Source organism: Onychomys torridus, chromosome 18 (assembly GCF_903995425.1).
Source record: "Onychomys torridus chromosome 18, mOncTor1.1, whole genome shotgun sequence".
In the NCBI taxonomy this organism is placed as follows: domain Eukaryota; kingdom Metazoa; phylum Chordata; class Mammalia; order Rodentia; family Cricetidae; genus Onychomys; species Onychomys torridus.
In genome coordinates this window covers 14782107-14801197 of record NC_050460.1, presented here as the reverse complement: position 1 = coordinate 14801197, position 19091 = coordinate 14782107, and the positions used below count along the sequence as shown (strand labels likewise).

General features: G+C 38.9%; 1 protein-coding gene across 3 annotated transcripts in view; it reads right to left on the bottom strand.

The window, feature by feature from the left end:
• Positions 1 to 3767: 3767 nt before the first annotated feature.
• Tfap2d (transcription factor AP-2 delta) overlaps positions 3768 to 19091 on the bottom strand; it is a 59562-nt gene continuing 44238 nt past the window's right edge. For all 3 annotated transcript variants that reach the window (XM_036168289.1, XM_036168290.1, XM_036168288.1), the window contains one exon: positions 3768 to 7250. In XM_036168289.1, the coding sequence (XP_036024182.1) occupies positions 7031 to 7250 (220 nt within the window). In that variant the 3' untranslated portion in view covers positions 3768 to 7030. The remainder of the gene's footprint in view (positions 7251 to 19091) is intronic.

Sequence of the window (19091 nt, the reverse complement as noted above, 5' to 3'; positions counted from 1 at the left end):
CCATTGAGGCTTCGGTAATGGTCACACCCACAAGGCAGGGTGGAGGAGGAAGTGGAAGACCAAGGATGGAGAGGAGGTCTCTCTCTTGGTTCAGGGACCCTGGATGCTGGAGGTAGACCGAGCAGAGTTCTCCAGAGAACACCGCCGGACTGCAATATACCTTTGCCAGACCCTGCAACCTACCCCTTCATTTGTAAGTTATCCCACAAAATAAACCTCCCTTTTAACTACATGGAGTGGCCTTAATAATTTCACCAATATCTAACCTTTGTGGTTCTAAGAATTGTAGCTTGGTTATCATTGACTTAATAGTTAATACTCACGTATAAATGAATACATACCATATGTGTCTTTCTGGGACTATATTACTTCACTCAGGAAGGCTTTTTTAGTTGTATCAATTACCTGTGCATTTTTCTATACAACTGAGTAATATTGCATTGTGTAAATGTACCTACCACTTTTTTCTTAAAGATTTATTTTTAACTATGAATACTCTATCTGCATTATACTTTAAGTCAGAAGAGAGCATCAGATTCCACTATAGATAGTTGTGAGCCACCATGTGGTTACTGGGAGTTGAACTCAGGACCTCTGGAAGAGCAGCCAGTGGTCTTAACTGCTGAGCCATCCCTCCATCCATGTACTACATGTTTCTTATCCATTCATGTGTTGACAGGCATCTAGGTTGTTTCCAGTTTCTGGCTATGTGCGTAGAGCAGCAATGACTGACTAAACAAGTGTCTCTGTGGCAGGATTATGCATCTTTTGGGTGTATGTCCAAGAGTGATAGAGCTGGATCTTGAGGTAGATTGATTCCCATCTTCTTGAGGAAATATTACACTGATTTCCACAGTGACTGTCCAAGTCTACACTCCAACAATGGATGAGTGTTTCCCTTACTGCACATTCTTGCCAGTACAAGCGATCATTTGTTTTATTGACCATTCTGATGGGTATAAGATGAAAACTCAAAGGAGTTTTGATTCATATTTCCCTGGTGACTGGATTTTGAACATTTCTCTAAACATTTCCTCTTTTGAGAAGTATCTCTTTAGGTCTGTACTCCATTTTTTTTTTTTTTAAACTGGGCTGTTTGTTTTCTTGATATGTATTTTTTTTTAGTTCTTTATATATTTTGGATATTAGCTCTTATTGGCTGTGTAGTTAGTAAAAATCTTTTCCCATTCTGTAGATTGCCACTTTATCTAGTGATAGTGTCCTTAGCCCTTCAGAAGCTTTTATGTTTCACTAGGTCCTGTTTGTTAATTGTTGACCTTAGTGCCTGTGCTAAAGGTGTTCTGTTCAGAAGCCTTCTCCTGTGCCAATATGTTTGATGCTATTCCCCACTTCTTCTTCTATCAGGTTCAGTGTATTCGTTTTATATTGAAGTACTTGATCCATTTGGAGTCGAATTTCATTCAGGGTGGTAAGTATGGATCTATTTAGGTTCTTCTACATGCAGCCATCCAGTTTGATCAGCACTATATGTGAAAGATGGTGTCTACTCTCCAGCATGTATTTCTGGCTACTTTCTAAAAACTCAAGTGACCATAGGTATGCGGTTTTATATATGGCTCTTCAACTTGATTCCATTGATCAATGTGTCTGTTTTCGTTCCAATACCATGCTGGGTTTTTTATTATCATTATAGCTTTGTAGTACAATTTAAGGTTGGGCTTGGTGATACCTCTAGCAGTCTTTCATTATTCTTGATTGCTTTACCTATACTGTTTTTTTGGGGTGGTGGTGGGGGGAGGGGGGTTAAGTTTCCATATGAAGCTGAAAATTGTCAAGATTCCAGTAGGCATCTATCAGTGGGAAACAATGTTTAGAATTAGGAAGAACAAGAAAGGGGAAGTACGATCCAGCAGGTCACCAATTATAGCCAGCATTACTCCAGCAGAAAAGAAAGTTTAGGTCTTGAGCCTCCAGCCTTTTACATACCCAATAGTAGGATACCCTACTTCAGAAATACCTTCTTCATAAGACCTAAGATAGATTTCAGAGGTTTGTGCAAAGACCACAGGTGAGAGGGCTCTTTTCTTGAAGTTCCCAGATTTCACTAACGTTATGTGCACTCTCCTATTCTCCTATCATTGGGCATAGTAGCTAATAAATAATTGCTAATGTTGGCATCTCATTTTTTTCTTTCATCCTCATAACACCTGTTTGTCCACCTTTATTCATGTCCCTCATTCTGAAAGCCTAGAGGGTTTTCTGCATTTATAGCATGTGTTGGACACATACCTGTATGTTATTGTGTCCAATCTGTGTGGACTCTGCATCTTTCCCAGCTGTCTGGATTGCTTCCTGCTGAGCTTGACACAGCAGATGCAGTTTTCTCTGCTTTGTCCTGCACCCACTAGCATCCTAGTCTGTCTGCATTATGTTTAGAATATTTGGAGGGATCTGTGCGGCTCTGTAAGAACCACTAATCTAGAATCACACCGTTAGAGGCTGTCCTTTCACTCTGCTTGATGCAGGGCTTTTGTTTTTGTTTTGTGCACCTTGCCCTTTCCTCTGGTAGTAACAAGCATCCTTTGTCATGAGCCGTGAAAAACCAAACTCACCTCTAGTATGTGGTGAGATATCAGAGATTCAATAATATCTAAGCTGTTTAAAATTCCTGTTCCCCTCTTTCCCAAACCACTAGGCTATTTCTGGTCGTGTGTGTGTGTGTGTGTGTGTGTGTGTGTGTGTGTGTGTGTGCATGTGTGGTTCTGTGTCTGCACAGTATAACTGTTCATTTGGATAAGCTTTTTAACCATAAGTTCCTAAGAGCCTAAGATTGTTTATTATTGTTTGGGGTTCTAGGGATTTAACTCAGTGCTTCTGAGATGGTAGGCAAATGCCCTAACATTGAATCCATATCTCAGCCTTAGAGAGGTGGGAAGGTGCTTCAGGATTGAAACTAAAAAACTATATAGAAATTTACCTCTTGTTGTTGGCATTCTTTGTGTTTGAGTCACACTTCTTTTCTGAGACAGTGTGGCCGACATCTTTATCACTACCAAATAAAGTAAGCAGGTAGGGATAACCAGAAATAGAAAGTGAATCTGCTGGCATTTGCACAGCATCCTTCCTGTGTCTTAGTGTTTAAGCTCTCCCACAACCAGCATCGTTGTCCTTATTTTCACTTTCCCCCTTTCCTGATTACCACCCTCTTCTTTGATTTTGCTCCATGGCTCCAGTTTCTTTTTTCTAGATGTTAATCAGCTTTGTACTATGGTATTCTGTATTTGTTTGTGATATGGCAGTTCCCACATTTCAACGACTGGTATCAGTCATACAAATTGGGATAATGTTCTATTTCCCTCTGTATCTCCAGTCTTTAGGAAATAATTTGGCATAGAAGTGGCTTTGTAGATTGACAAGAAACTAATCACTAGGTAAAAATCTATTATCCAAATTTTAAGTATTGAAGACAATAGTTAGCACTCACATGGCACTAATCTTTTCTTGTTTGGAGATAAGCAGTTATGATAGTAATTCTGGGAGTAGATGACTATTATTATCTTCTTTTCACAGAGGGGAAGGGTTAAAGGCACAGAAAGGTTCAACAGTTTGTCCAAGATCACACAATATGAAGCAAAGAATCATTGTTTGATTCCAGGTAGCTTGGCCCCAGAATGGTACTGTTAGCCATTAGACCTTGATGCCTCTCATATATTGGCTTGCCTTTGGTAAGAAGATAACACACTGTTGTATGACCCAGTTTACAAAATTTCACTCATGCTTACAAAGAAGCACAAAGGAAAAGAGAATATGAGAAAATGGATTCTATTTTTTCATTCATTATTAGTACAGATAATTTATTGACACATTTATCTTAGAAGCACCAGGTGGCAAAGGATGAAATTCTTATCACTGTCACCAATAGATGATGATGCTTACAGCGTAACACCTGTTACACATTCCCCAAGAAACAGTAAGCAGAGAACCTGCAAGGTCAACGAGAAATTACTCCCAGTGATAAGGAATCTACTAAGAGGCAGGGGGTGGACAGATCAGCATCTTTACATGGCAGAGAAAGAAGAGAGTAACTCGGAGTTTTTGTTATTTTTTTCAGAGCCACCAAACCTAAGTCCAATGGTAAGTCTAATGGAAGAGCTATGGCTGTGACATTTTGTAAAGCAAGCATGTCTTTGTATAGAAACTTAACTTACCCCACCAAGTTTAAATGCTAAATTCTTATTGTTTTAGTAAGTGTAATAGATTTGTACAATTGTTTTTGTCTGAGTAATAGTTAATCTGAATAGACTTATATATCACTTATAACATGGAAAACTGTACTTTTGTTAGCTACCTTCATTATAAACTAGGAAAATATTCTAATTTGATTCTTATTGAAATTTTGATATCTAACTGGGTTTCCATATTAAATGTGTCTCTATGCAACTAATGGGCTATCATGAAAAGTTTTCCTTATCCAAATAGAATTTAGCCACAAATTACCATGGGGGAAGGAAACAAGCTCAACTGAAACATTGAGCATAGAAAGGAAACATCAAAAATTAGAAGGTCCTTTGGCCCATTTTGGACAAAGAACAAACACACATTCATTTACTCATTTATTTAAAAAGTGTTGAATACCTATTATTTACAAGGCAAAAGCTGGCATTAACAATGTCTATTAGAATATGATAATAAATGATGATTCTAAACAGGACCAGTCCATCAACTCATTTATGTTCTAATGGCTGGTTAAATGAAATGATGGGTGCTGTCCATTAAGACTCTTAAAACACCCACAATCCTGGTAAGTAATAAGCACTGTAGTTATAGTTACATTTTGTTTCAAGGCTAATAAATAATAACACCCCTACTGAGGTGTTTAGAACCCAAACTAGTTACAACTAAGGGTGAGGAAGTAGACTGGTAACATAAGCCAGATCTAGTGTTCCATCTGATTATTGGTTAGCATTTGACATGGTGTATAACTACGTCAAGTACCTAGTAGTATGCATCTCAAAATGCCATGTTAAACACAAGTGTATTGTTAATAATAAATGGAATAAAAACAATTAATGTGGAAATTTCATTGAGGAAATAGTAGTCAATATTATCTAGGTGTAACTTTCCTACCACTTACTAAACTCAAATATTTATCATTTTTGTTTTGTGTGTGTATTTTACAATATGGGAAACTTGTAACATGGTATCATTCATTTTCTCATGAAATTTGGAACTGTGGAAGAGTGTTGGCTTTGTTTTATTCTTGTTTGATATAGAAATTAAAGCCATGAAATTAAAGTAGTGGTAAAATTTGAAAAATGGAACTAAACATGTAAAATCGTAATTCTTTACTTTTACAATTTTTTATTTTAAGTTCTTCTACTGTATTACTATGAAATCCCAGTGTTAGGGAATTCCTCAGTATATTTCCTGTTGAATAAATTTAAAGAAAAACTTCAGGTTTTCAGTGGTTATGGTTCTTTCCTGTACAAGATTCAAGATAAGTGTTTTAAGAATTATTGTCAGGTAAAAATAGTTCCTTTGATTGATACACAAAAATTCCAGATATTTCCTCTCATTAGCAATAATGCTAATATTCTCCATGAAGTTACAATATGGCAGAGATTTTTAAAAAATAATTGAAATATGTTAATGAGGGTAATATTTTCATGCTAAACTAAATGTTGAGTGTCCACACATGAAAATAACTCCTTTATTACATATGATCTATGTTTTTATTTGCCTATCTAGAGGTGTATTTGTTAACAGTAGAAAGGCTAGTACAACATGGTAGCAATGGACTTTCTTGACACATACAGGTTTCTGTGGACCAAACATTCTTTCAATTAGCCCTGGTCTTTGCAGTCAGGAACTTCTCATTTGTAGTGTCTTAACTAAAAGACAAGGAAGCTATAAGAACAAGCTATGAAATAAAAGTGAACATAAAAGGTTTAAACGTAAAGATCTTCTCTCTGATTATTCTGTTTTCTTTATTGAATGTAGCCTGGATGCTTTTGGGCCTCTAAAGGTTTAGAACATATGGGACAAGTAGATGTAGTACAGATGCAGAAAAACATGGCTCTCGCTTCAACCACACAGTCATTACCCCCAGTCCCCTAAGGGGCCCCATGTCTTACAGGCAGGACTTCTCAGAAATGCTACTGTTCGTATTCTCATAATTTTCAGGCAAAACAGTGTTGCATTCCACAGAGTTCACAATAGTGAGTGGCAAAGCTCCCCTCTCCTGTATCTGTATACCCCATGTACTAAATTCGGTGTTTCTTTGAACTGGGAGGTTGGCATGGAAGAGTTCATCTCTCATCCCCTCCAGTGTCATATATGTCTTCTGAATATCTTCTTAGAAGTGGGGGAGGGGGCCTAAGAGGAAGGGAATGGTAGATAGAAGGGAGACAGTTTCTGGAATTTTTAAACACCACCAAGGCACGGATAATTCAGTTATCTGGGGTGACCAAATATTTAGAATTGCTGCCAGTTCACAGAACAAAAGTTCGTGACTGCCCTTGTCAGTTCCCCAAACATGTACTAGTGGATGAATGTAAGATTGGCCTATTTAATGGGAAGAGGCACTCTTGAGTGACAGGGAGTTAAGTCAAGGATGACTGGGGCTGCAGCCATTGGTAGCAGACTCCAGTTTGGTCATGCTCTCTGATCCCTAACTACATAGCTGGCTAAGAAAGTGCATCAGTTACATGTGAAAAAGCATGTGCTTCCCCTCCAGAGTCCAGAAGTGCTGGAAAACTGTGGTGTATATAATTCAGAACAATATACTACGTGCACAAAAGGAGTTTTATCATAACATAAAATTTAAAAGTAACAATTTCATCACACAGTTACACTGCTGTTTTCCTTTTTTTTTTTTTTACTCCATTTTTCTAGATTTGTCCTTTTTGTTTCATTTTTTTTTTCATTTCCATTTTGATTTTATTTTATGGAAGCCTTGGGGAGGGTAAAGATTTGGTCCACTGAAAATTAGTCACCCTCAAGGATATATATATTTGAAAAAAAAATACGAGCAGCAAGACTCTCTGGAAATAGATTCTGTTCGATGTAGCTAGTCTGTCTTTTCTGTTTTGCTCTCTTTCACAGCAGCTTCTGAAGCTTTCCGCAGCGGGCCTTTCTCCGAGTTGGCATGTCCTTGGCCAGAGTCTGCCGTACCACCGTTTTTGTGAGTAGTGTGTTTTTCCAAGTAGTTAAGCATCTCACTGAGGACTGTTTGGAAAGTGCTTAGAGCTGCACATATTGCTGGTGTCCCAAAACCATGAGTGATCAAACTGGAAATGAGAAGAAGTAGGGAAAAAAAGTGAATAATTTGAAACATAAAAATCCCTTTATTTAATTCAGAACATTCCGTTGAACACTTACCGCATTCTGTGATGTTTCTGTTTATTATGGAAACAATACAATCCAGTTATTCCCCTTGACCAATAAGACCAATAAGAAGCTTACAATCCATTGAGACAAAGGCTCATTGTTGACAGATTTTATGTGTACAAATTATCAGCAAGTCTGAGTAACATGTAACTTGGTTGTTCATCTTATTAGGAAGTAGGTAGAACATGCGTCTTTCTATAAGCAAGGATCATCTTGCTTCCCAGAGAATGTCATGCATGCATGTGTAGGCATAGATCACACTTGAGGAAGATAATTCAGGATATTGAGAGTAACTCTTGGAGACTAGGAAGAGGACTGGACGGTCAGGTCGTAAGGAGTGCATGCAATTAACACATGTCATATGCATCTATAACATTGTTACCGTAAACTATGTGCCATTTTGTATAACTAAAATGACTCATAAGACAACCAGAGTTGACTGAGTGCACCTGATAGCTGGTTCCTCTGACTTCATTCCTTCCTTTAATGGCAATAGCGCTTTTTTAGGCACATAACCATCCACCTGTGGATTGTATTGTAGCTTCTTCTTCCCTGCTTTTGAGAAGAGATCAAACTGTCCATAGCAGAATATAATTAGACAGAGGTATTTCTCATTGCTTGTATAGACACTGAATAGCCTCCATTTCTTTGCAAAGGATCTATACTTTATACACATGAAGATACCAGCTTGGTGACAGAGACAGAAGGACATAGAAAGAATCTATTTAGATCTAGACTCTGAGATATTGAGAAATAAAGTTCTATCATATGTAAGCTGCTCTCTTTGTCTTGGAAGAAAACTAAGAGAAACTAGTAAGTTCAAGTGGGAAATGTTTCAAGCTCAGCATAAATATCACATCCAATTATGAAATAGATCTCTCATTGAACAAATATATAGCTGCACATTAGCCCTCTTGTGAAGAAAACCATCCATATTGTTCATTTGTGTGAAATTGTCCTAAAGTGATACTGTAAATTTTCTTTCCAAAGCTTGTATCTTATAATAATACAGAATGCATACTGGGCACATGTTAGGCATACACTATAACAGATAATACAGTATTGAGTATATATGTATATATGTATTCTATATCCAATAAGTAAAGCTACTGTGTACAAATATAGGTTGTTAAAGTTACAATGACAATAGTTTTTCATTAGATACTCCCATCTTAGTATGTTACCTGCTGCTAGTCACCACTCCTAAGATATAAATCTTTATCATAAAAAAGTTAAACAATTCAAACAAAGAATCTAAGTTAGCCTACTGACACACGTTAGAGAAAATGCTAATAGGATTGGTCATCTTATATGTGGATGACATCAATCCATGAACATGGGGAGGGTGATGCTCTGGCTATAGTGTCCTGTCCCCACTACAGTGCCATAGTGCCATTTATAGATGTTGACAACTGTGATATACCCATTGACAAGAGTAAAATATTTGCATGTTCTTCATGCTGTTCTAGAGATTTCCAAAGTCTTTGGGATAACTTACAAAATTTACCTTGACTTTAGCTAACATTAATATATGTTGAAAAGAAAAGCAATACTTTGTCACTGATAATTTAGTAAATAAGAATAGTCAAGATAGAGAATTTCAGTCTAGCTGGGGCTACACAGTGAGACTTTGTCTCAAAAAAACAAGATGAAAATTATTATTATAGGAATTTGTTGTAGAACTTATTACATGTAACTTAATAACCTACATTTTCTAAAACATGAGTATCTCTGTCTGTCTCTGTCTCTGTCTCTCTCTCTCTTGGTTTTTGTTTGTTTTTTTCAGACAGTGTTTCTCTGTGTAACAACCCTAGCTGTCCTGGAACTTATGTCCTTCCTCCCTCCCTCCCTCCCTCCCTCCCTCCCTCCCTCCCTCTTTCCCTTCCTCCCTTCCTTTCTTTTGTTTTTGTTTTTGTTCTTGTTCTTTTGAGGCAGGGTCTCTCTGTGTAACCCTGGTTGTCCTGCAACTCACTCTGCAGACCAGACTGGTCTTGAACTCATAGAGATTTGCCTGCTTTTCGCTGCCCAAATCCTGGGATTAAAGGCATGTGTGACCATCCCAGAAGACATTCCTATAATAATGTATATTAAGGTTTAATCTTGTTTTATGTGCATGAGTGTTTGCCTACATGTATGCCTGTGCATCATTTTCAGGCTTGGTGCTGACAGAGACCAGAACAGAGTGTTAGATTCCCTGGAACTGGAGTCACAGATAGTTGTGAAGTGCCATGTAGGTGATGGGAATCTAATCTCAGGAAAAGTGACTAGAGCTTTTAATCACTAAGCTATCTTCTCTAGCCTCATTTATCAGAGGCCATCTTCATGAGCTATTGTGGGGCCATAATGTAATTACAGTTTATAGCAATTGATAATTTAGATGTCAACCCACCAATGGAATGTTCAATGATGGGCTAAACTGTCAAGCAAGGCTTGTAGGCCACCGACTCTGAATACTGTTGCTTTCATCTATAACAGCTGTGATATCTCACCATTACCATACATTTTCAGAAAATGTGTATATGTAATCTCATGATTATATCTCAGACTTATGGGCACATATATCTGTGGGTGGTCAGGAAGATGACTTTTTATTTAGCTATATAATTTTGATACATAGAAAATATACTAGGAGATGCTTCATAGCCAGATCTATTGTCCCACAAGACTGTAAACACTTAAAGCCTGCTTTGTTCCGTTTGCTCAGACTATCAAAATAACAATCTCTCCTCAGTCTGACACAAACTGCATGCATTTTGCTCATTTTCACTTCAGAGCAAGTTCAAATTAGACTAAAGGCCTTTGTAAATAGATCATAAGTTTAAAACTTTACAGATATGCATAAGGTCAGAGTCAGAGGTGTCTTACCAAGGTTACTAACACAAAACATCCTAAGAAAAGCCTGCTAATTCCTTGCTTGCCATGTCTCCTGATAAAAAGCTGTATCTCAGAGTTTCTCGCACTGGGCACTTTGCCCCCTCCTTCTGGTCCTGAGACCTTGGAACCTTGTGTTACCATGGTAATGTCTCTGCTCCTTATCGTCCGTTCTAGGAATGTGCTATGACCTTGATGGTTTTGAAACTTTTCTCAGGATTGCAATGAGTCTCCTGTTAGAAATGTGTGAATGATCAGGCAAGAGAGGAGCTAAGAATGAGAGCTGAGAAGAAGCTGTAGATGTAGAGAAGCAGAAGAACAAAGAGACATGCAACAAAGTATGATATGAGCAAATTCATTCCTTCACCCTCAGATATTTAGTTTTTCCTCACTTGTTGTAACAACTGTTTTAGAACCCTGAAAAGAAGGCTTTAAGGCAGGCCCCTAAAGTCTTCATTAATTATTATAATAATTATTTCTTTAAGCTTATCTAGTTTGATTTTATCTAAAGTAGTACTTGCTTTTTGTGGTTGGGTGTGTTTGACAAACATTTGTGTAACTACTCTCATTACTAACAAGGATTTCTCAGACCCATTTTCTCACTTCTCACTATCTGGTCCTGACAAAGTGGTGCTCTAATTTCTCTAGCTACAGTTCTTGCTTTTCCTCTGAATCCCATGTAAACAAAATCATAACATCCATGAGTCCCTGTGACTGCGTTCACCAGCCTAACCACTCTGAGACTCATCTATGCTGTTAAGATTTCCCAGTTGGTTATTGTTTTTATATGACTGAAAACCATTCCATTGTGTGTCTTTGCCACTGTTTTCCATTGCATTCTACTCATCTTACTTTTTTGTAAGACTGCCACTTTATTTTAAAAATACATTTTAAAAAATCCAAAATTCAACATTTGAGAGACCCAGTTTCTTATCAGCACTGCCAGGAACCTGAGGGCTTCAGATGGAGACATGGCAGCTGAAGTGTGTCTGTCCTGGGTTCAGAGATGGTGATAGGATTGCAACATGCTGTGTTGCTTTTAAAAACTGTAACAAGAGCAGTGTTGACGCAATTTATGGGGTGATTTTCACAATGCCTGGGACAAAAATCTCTCAAAATGCCAAGTCCTAAATTGGGTAGAAAAGTAGTCAGAATGACAGCAAAATGGGGTACATTGATATGTAGTTGTGCGGTGGCACCCCAAGTATGGGTTTGAGTGCCCTTGGCAGCCTTGACCAAGCCTTAGTGAAGTGCAGTGAGATTCCTCAGGCTCTGCTCTGCTTAACTTATTAATTAGTAAGGGGATCGAAAGAATGCTGGAGTTTTAACTTAGCAGCTGGTATTAAAATAGAGAAGAGAGTCCCTATATGGGATAATAGAATTAAAGTCTTAAAATGTCTTAATGTGGTAGATGGTCTAACTGTTAGGCAAAAGTCAATTTTATGAAATTTAGGAGAGATGAAGGAGGAAGAGAGAGGTTTGACTCAAGAGCAGTTCATACAATGAAAGTCTTAAAATATCAGGAAAAGGAATGGATAAAGAAAATATGGTACATATACACAATGGAGTACTACTCAGCAGAGAAAAACAATGACATCATGAGGTTTGCAAGCAAATGGATGGACCTAGAAAAAAAAATCATCCTGAGTGAGGTAACCCAGACTCAGAAAGACAAACATGGTATGTACTCACTCATAATAGGATACTAGATGTAAAACAAAGATGACTAGACTGCTACACAACTCCAGGGAGACTACCTAGAAAACGGGACCCTAGGAAAGACACAGGGATCACCCAATGACAGAGAAATGGATGAGATCTACATGAACAACCTGGACAACAGTGGGAGTAATGAAGGGCAAGGTTTGAGGGAAAGAAAGCTTAGGGGAGCAGGAGATCCCAGCTGGATCAAGAACAGAAAGGGAGAACAAGGAATAACAGACCATGATAAATGAAGACCACATGAGACCAGGAAGAAGCAAAGTGCTAGAGAGGTCCCCAGAAATCCACAATGAAACATCCACTGTAGACTACTGGCAATGGTTGAGAGAAAGCCTGGTGATCAGATGGCCAAACACCCTATCAGTTGAGCTGGAACTCTCATCCAATAACTGATGGAAGTGGATGCAGAGATCCTCGGCCAGGCCCCAGGTGGAGCTCCAGGAGTCCAGTTGTCGAGAAAGAGGAGGGACTGCAAGAGTGTGAGTTGTTGAGACCAAGATTGGAAAAGCACAGGGACTAATAGCCAATCTAATGGAAACACACGAATTATGAACCAAAAGCTGTGGAGCCCCCAACTTGATCAGGCCCTCTGGATAAGTGAGACAATTGAATAGCTTGAACTGTTTGGGAGGCACCCAGGCAGTGGGACCCTTAGTTCATGAGCTGGCTGTTTGGAACCTGGGGCTTACACAGGGACACTTTGCTCAGCCTGGAAGGAGGGGACTGGACCTGCCTGTACTGAATCCACCAGGTTGAATTGAATCCCCAGGGGAGTCTTGGCCCTGGAGGAGATGGGAATGGAGGGGAGGGGCTAGGAGGAAGGTGGGGCCAGGGGCGGGAGAGGGGAGTACAGGGGAACCCATGGCTGATGTGTAAAATTAAAACACAAATATAATAAATAAAAAAAGGAGAAAAAAAAATTTTAAAAAGATAATACCATAAAATACATAGAAAGAAAGATAAAAAATTGAAGAAACCATGGGTTTTCTAACATCTCTGTATAGCTTAGAGTACAGATGTAGACAGTCCTAGATTGCAAATGCACATTAAAAAAATTCTTCAAATAATAAAAATAGTTAATACACACACAAAAAAAATCAGAAAAAGTAAACTCAAAATCAAGAATTCAAATTTGAGGTTTGAACAGCCATAGAGAACTTGCTAGTATATCCAAGGCTCTGGGTCAATCCCAGCATGACCAAAAAAAAAAGATTTTTTTTTGGTCTGGTGAGATGGGAAGCTACCTCTACCTGGAACCACATTCTAATTCGTTTTCTGTCTAATGGGATCCAGGTCATTTGATTTCATTTTCCTATTTACTAATTTCCTAGTGATTAGGAGGAAAGCTCTGCCAACCAACTCAGAAGGATGTATTTCCCTGCTAAAAGACACAGACAGTTGTAGTTTATGGCACCTGACTTTAGGGAAAAGGTAACATATTTAAGTCATCCTCTTAATTTTAGTCATGGTTTTAAAATCTTTTTTGCTAGGTTTCCCAACTAACATTCTCTAGAGCATCATTCTACAGCCTAGCCACTGACAAACTCCTACAGACTCAACTCAAGAAAGTGAGGATGTTGCTGGATTCGCAGGTAAAGCTCCGTTTCCCACTTTCCTCTAATGATTAATTAAGCCCTACCCAGGTTTCCACATTTCAGAGGTTGGAAAGACACTAAAGAGTAAAGTGATATTTTCTAGAGATAGTGTGATTCTGTGTGTGAGTATGGGTAGGATTGCACATGTGTGTCATGGATATGTGACATTTTGTATTTTAGATACAAATTTGCACTTGGAGCTGGGGGTGTAGATTAGTGGTAGAATTTTTGTGGGTGGCCCTGGGTTTGCTGTCCAGCACAGCAATCAATCAGTCAATCAACCAACCAACCAACCAACCAACCAACCAACCAACCAACCATTTGATCATCAATCAAACAGTTATTTACATGTCATTATCTTCTTGATGACTGAGATTGACCGGGTTTTTTGTTTGTTTGTTCATTTGTTTGTTTTTTTGAGACAGGGTTTCTCTGTGTAATAGTCCTGTCTGTCCTGGAACTCACTTTGTAAATCAGGCTAGCCTTGAACTCACAGAGATCTGCCTGTATCTGCCTCCCAAGTGATGGGATTAAAGGCATGCACTACCACCACCCGGCAACCCGGATAAGTTCTAATGATATAACCAGTAACAGTTTTTATTTAGTTATTTATTTTTTGAGACAGGTTTTACTACTTATCCCTGGCTGGCCTTGAACTCACAAAGCTCTTCCTACCTCTACTTCCCAAGTGTAGAGATTCAAAGCTAGCACCAGCAGGGATCTTAACATTTTGAAGGTAAGTATATTGAAACATTGTAATCATCCGTTGTTGTGTTAAGTTTTTGATACTGAGTCTTAAATAGCCCAGAGTGGCTTCAAGTTCACTATGTAACCAAAGCTGACCTTGAACTCTGGATTTTCCTGTCCCCACCTACTAAATTCTGGAATTCAGGCACGTATCACCATATTAGCCTCAACAGTTTCTTTTTCTTTTTTTTTCTTATTATTTTTATCTATCTATCTATCTATCTATCATCTATCTATCTATTATGTATTTATTTATTTGAGACAGGGTCTCACTGTGTAGTCCTGGCTGTCCTGGAACTCACTCTGTAGACCTGGCTGGCCACCTGCCTCTGTCTCCTGATTGCTGGGATGAAAAGGTGTGGGCCATCACCTCAGGCATTTCTTTTATTGTTTTGTACATTACCTCACAACTGCAGTTTGCCCTCCCTCCCACCACCCTTTCCAATCTTACCCTCTACCTCTCCTTCCCCCTTAGATCTACTCCCCCTCTTCTCTTATTTGGAAAAAAAAAAAAAAAAAGAGCAGGCCTCCTAGGGATATCATCCGAAAAGGGCATAACAGTTACAATAAGTCTAGACACAAACCCTCATATTAATGCTGGATGAGGCAACCCAATAGGTGGAAAGGATCCCAAGAGCAGGCAAAGGAGTCAGAACAGAAGCTCAGCAGTTTCTAATAGTGAAGAATTGGACTCAGAAACAAAAGAAAAGGTAGATCTTTGTGTGGAACAGAAGAATTTGAGACAATGTTATGGCTTTGCTAACAGTGGTTACAACCCATTTTATGGCAGACCCTGTCTACATTTATAAAGTATTGAGCATCAGTTCTGAAGATCTAGCAAGAACTTTGTATATTGATTAGGTGTGTGTGTGTGTGTGTGTGTGTGTGTGTGTGTGTGTGTGTGTGTGTGAACTTGGCACAAATTGGAGTTATCTGGGAAGAACTTCAATTGAGAAAATGTCTCCACCAGATTGCCTGTAGACAAGTCTGAAGGCATTTTCTTGACTGATTGTTGATGTTGAGGAAATAGCCTACTGTGGGTGGTGCTACTTGATAGGAGGTCCTGGGTGCTGTAAGAAAGCAGGCTGAGCAAGCCATGGAGAGTGAGTTGCAAACAGCTTTACTCCACTGTCCCTGATAGTTTCTGCCTTTGGGTTCCTGCCTTGAGTTCATGCCTTGGCTTCCCCTCATGGTGGACCATAAACTGTGAGCCAAATAAACCCTAAATTGATTTTGGTCTTGATATGTTATCACAGCAAAGAAAAATGACCAAGACATTGTGTAATTCTTGGCTAAGCACTTATATTTAACTTATGCTCAAAGCGTTACCCATGCTTATTTAAGAAATATTGAAATTATCAGTGCTTAGCACAAATCTAGGTAACAGAGTTGTCAACTATCAGAAAAACCAAAGCATGGTTTGCGTTCTGGTAGTCTGTGCTAGATAAATGTTACCATGCTGTTTCTACACTGGCCAAACTGCCCTTCAGAAATGCTTTATCTGTGCCTGGATTTATCTAAGCATCCCTGGGGTCTCTTCTGAATCCCTTTCTATCTTGAAAAAAATTGTGTCTGGTACCTAGAAATTCACATGTACCAAGCAAACACTGATTTAGTATGTATTAAAAATAAAGCAAAAGTTACTTTACTGTTTTCTTCTGGAGACTGGGCCACAAAGTTGTGGCTACCAACCACAGATGTGCTTTTATAGTTTTTGTTTTTCTTTTTCTTTTTCAGGCTACAAAAATTGCTGAAAACAATCAAGTGTGTTAGGATACACACCAGAAGAAGTATGAACCAAGGGTGGGGGGAGAAGCAATCATCATTTAGATAGAATGAAAATAATTTCATTTGGAAAATTTTAACTTTTTTTTTGTGGCTATACTGGGCTTTGAACCCAAGACATTGCAAATGCTAAGAAAGTAGTTTACTGTGAGCTCTACCCTTACCCCCGAATTTCTAGGTAGAAACTGTTTGAATGCACATTTATGTCCGATCCGCACCCCTGTTCTTTGGGTGTATGAGAAAGCTGAAGTAAAGTGTAGCTTGTTACTACTACCATGCTGTTACGTCATCTTGCATCATTCTTGAGTGTTTGCTTCTCATGGATCTTTTGATTCCTAGCATTGCATGCAGGGCCTCCTTGTGTTGACCTCATTCCTGTGCTTTGGCTTTTGGGAGGCATGCAAGCCCCAAGACCGCAAGGGAAGACCAGCTTCTCATTGCATCCTCCCCCTACTTACTCACTGAAGACCAACACCTAAATACAGTCTGAGGCTCTGTGTGTGCCCTTCCCATTACAGTAGCAGGTGGTGTCTGCTAGAAAAGTACATTCTTGCAATCATGGGAACAACAAGGGCAGTCTCTTGGGAATAGATCCCAGAAGACACCTGCAAAGGGTTCTGGGTCTTCTCTGCCAAATTTATGTTTATTTAAAACAATGTAGATGAGGTATTTTTTATCTCCTGAAATTAGTGTTTAAACACAGGCTAGGGAGAGAAACACTTGCCCTGGGGAAAGAGTTAGGGGCTTACTTTTGCTATAATTTTTTTTTTTTTTTTGCTATTTTTTAATTGCCTAAACAAGGAGATAAAAGAAAGGGGGAACCACCAGCTGATCATACTTATTCTTTCCACACAGTGTCTTATCTTACAGTGTCAAGTGCTTTTTAAATAGAATTTCATTAAGGTACATAATGAAGGTATTTGGTTCCCAGATGGAGGAGAACCACTCAAAGCTGCTCATTACAGTGGCTTTGGCAACACTCACAATGATTCCATGATTTCTTAAGCTGCTCCCCTGCCCTTCAACCACAAGCATACATAAAAAAATTACCTAGCCAGCTTATTTCATTTTGTGGATCTTACCCTAGAGATCCCAACTTAATTGGTTTGAGATGAGATCCAAGGGATCAGTGTTTAAAAAACTATTCCCAAGCAATTTAAATGCAGCTGGGGAATTGGGCATGTCTCCCCAGGGCTAAAGTATATTCTGTGCTGTATCGGCTTCAATGTTTCCAGCATTTCCCCAAGAACAACTGCAGAACTTGGGTTCCAGGGGAAGTTGGTAGGTAGAGTGAGCTACAAAAACTTTATGTGATCGAGTTTTATAAACATGGAACTAAGCAACACTTCAGCTCCGGAAAAGTCAAGGAGCCAATGATAGGTCATTGTGCATTGCAATAATTCAATATAGGTACAACAGTCAAATGTCCTTCAACCAAAACAGTCAAGAAACACTTTCAAGGGCCTTCCTATGAGATGGGCATTCTATAAGTCCAGTTTGGAGAAGTATGTCTATAACTTCCCTGATGGTCTATCAGGTTAGGAGAGAAATAGCCCTCTGCCACTGTAAGGCCACACTTCTGTGACCATCTCAGCCTCTTAATTTCCTACTTCATTTTAAGAAAATGTAAATAATTTAACATATACTAATTAAAGAAGGACATCATGACAGCTCTTATGTGATAAATAAACAAAAGCTTTGCCTGGTTAAAGTTTAAACTTACGTTTTTGCTAGTGGAATTTCTAATTGTAACACCAGTGCAGATCTCAGTCCTTACCGGCCCGTTTCTCTTTGCGTTTGGATGTGGCCCTTACTTTAGAAGTCTAAGTTGAAATTAAATGTCAATCTTTTATAGAAGTTTATTTGGGAAACAGGATTTTTTTCTTCACAATTCAGACTGATGATTCCTTGTACTCTTTAAAAGTAATTGCATGAGCTAGAAGAATATTTTCCCCACACAACTAATTAAATATTTTTTTCTGTACATATATGCTTGAGTGCACATGCCACAGTATATGTGTGGACATCAGAAGACAACTTTGTGAAGTCAATTCCCCTTTACCATATGGTTCTGGCAATGGAACTCAGTCCTCCTCCTCACTGAGCCCCCATGAGGGCCCAAGAACTCTTTGAAGAAGACTTGAGAATTTTGTCTCTTGTCTGCTAAAATTAGCTGTTTTGGTCTTAGATTGAAAATTTAATCAACATCTCCATTTCTCTTACTAAAGATGAGTAATTCTTTTGCAAGAGGAGTAGAGCAAACTATTTGTTCCCAGCCACTGTCCAATCACAAGAAAGCAAGAAAACAGCAATAATAAAATGTGCACACTTCAGGGTCCCAGGACGGGAGTAAATATGCTTACAGTAGGACTGGTTCTGTTTTCTGGATATATTGACAAGGACAGAGCCCTTAGAACATCCCAGTGCTGTTGCCTGGAACACCAAAGGAAGTGGGAGTGAATAACAGGGGGAGAGGAAGCTGGGGACATGAGAGTTGGTTGCCTCTGCAAACTGGAAACAGGATGAAATTGACTGTGCGAAGCCCTCCAGGAGACAGATGTTAGAGAGAGAATCCTATCAATGGAGGAAGACGTTTCTAATAGACTTGTTAGACATACAAGAGTGGGCTGTCATTAAAGTTTTCAAGCCTGCAATGGGTGACAGCTTGACAGCAAAGCCGAGGAAAAGATCTGAATGTTGAAGAGTCAGAAAGAAATGTAAGGGCCTCCCAACAGAGACCCAACCCTGCAGGAAACATGATCGCCAGCAAGCACCTATGTGTTTCTTAGTTCTGAAGAGTAACAGCAGTGGTGCGAAAGCCCATTTCTGAAGACAGGAAGCTGTCAGTAGACGTTTTTGACTTATACTGGAGAATTAAGAAGGCCTATCACTTCCTTCCATGACCTGTGACCCTGGGGGGTGGTGGTGAAGTCTTGCAAGACATAGCCAAGACCCAAGTGAAATATAATTGTAATAACATTTGATATGGGTTAGATACAACACATAGAAAGATAGAAAGAT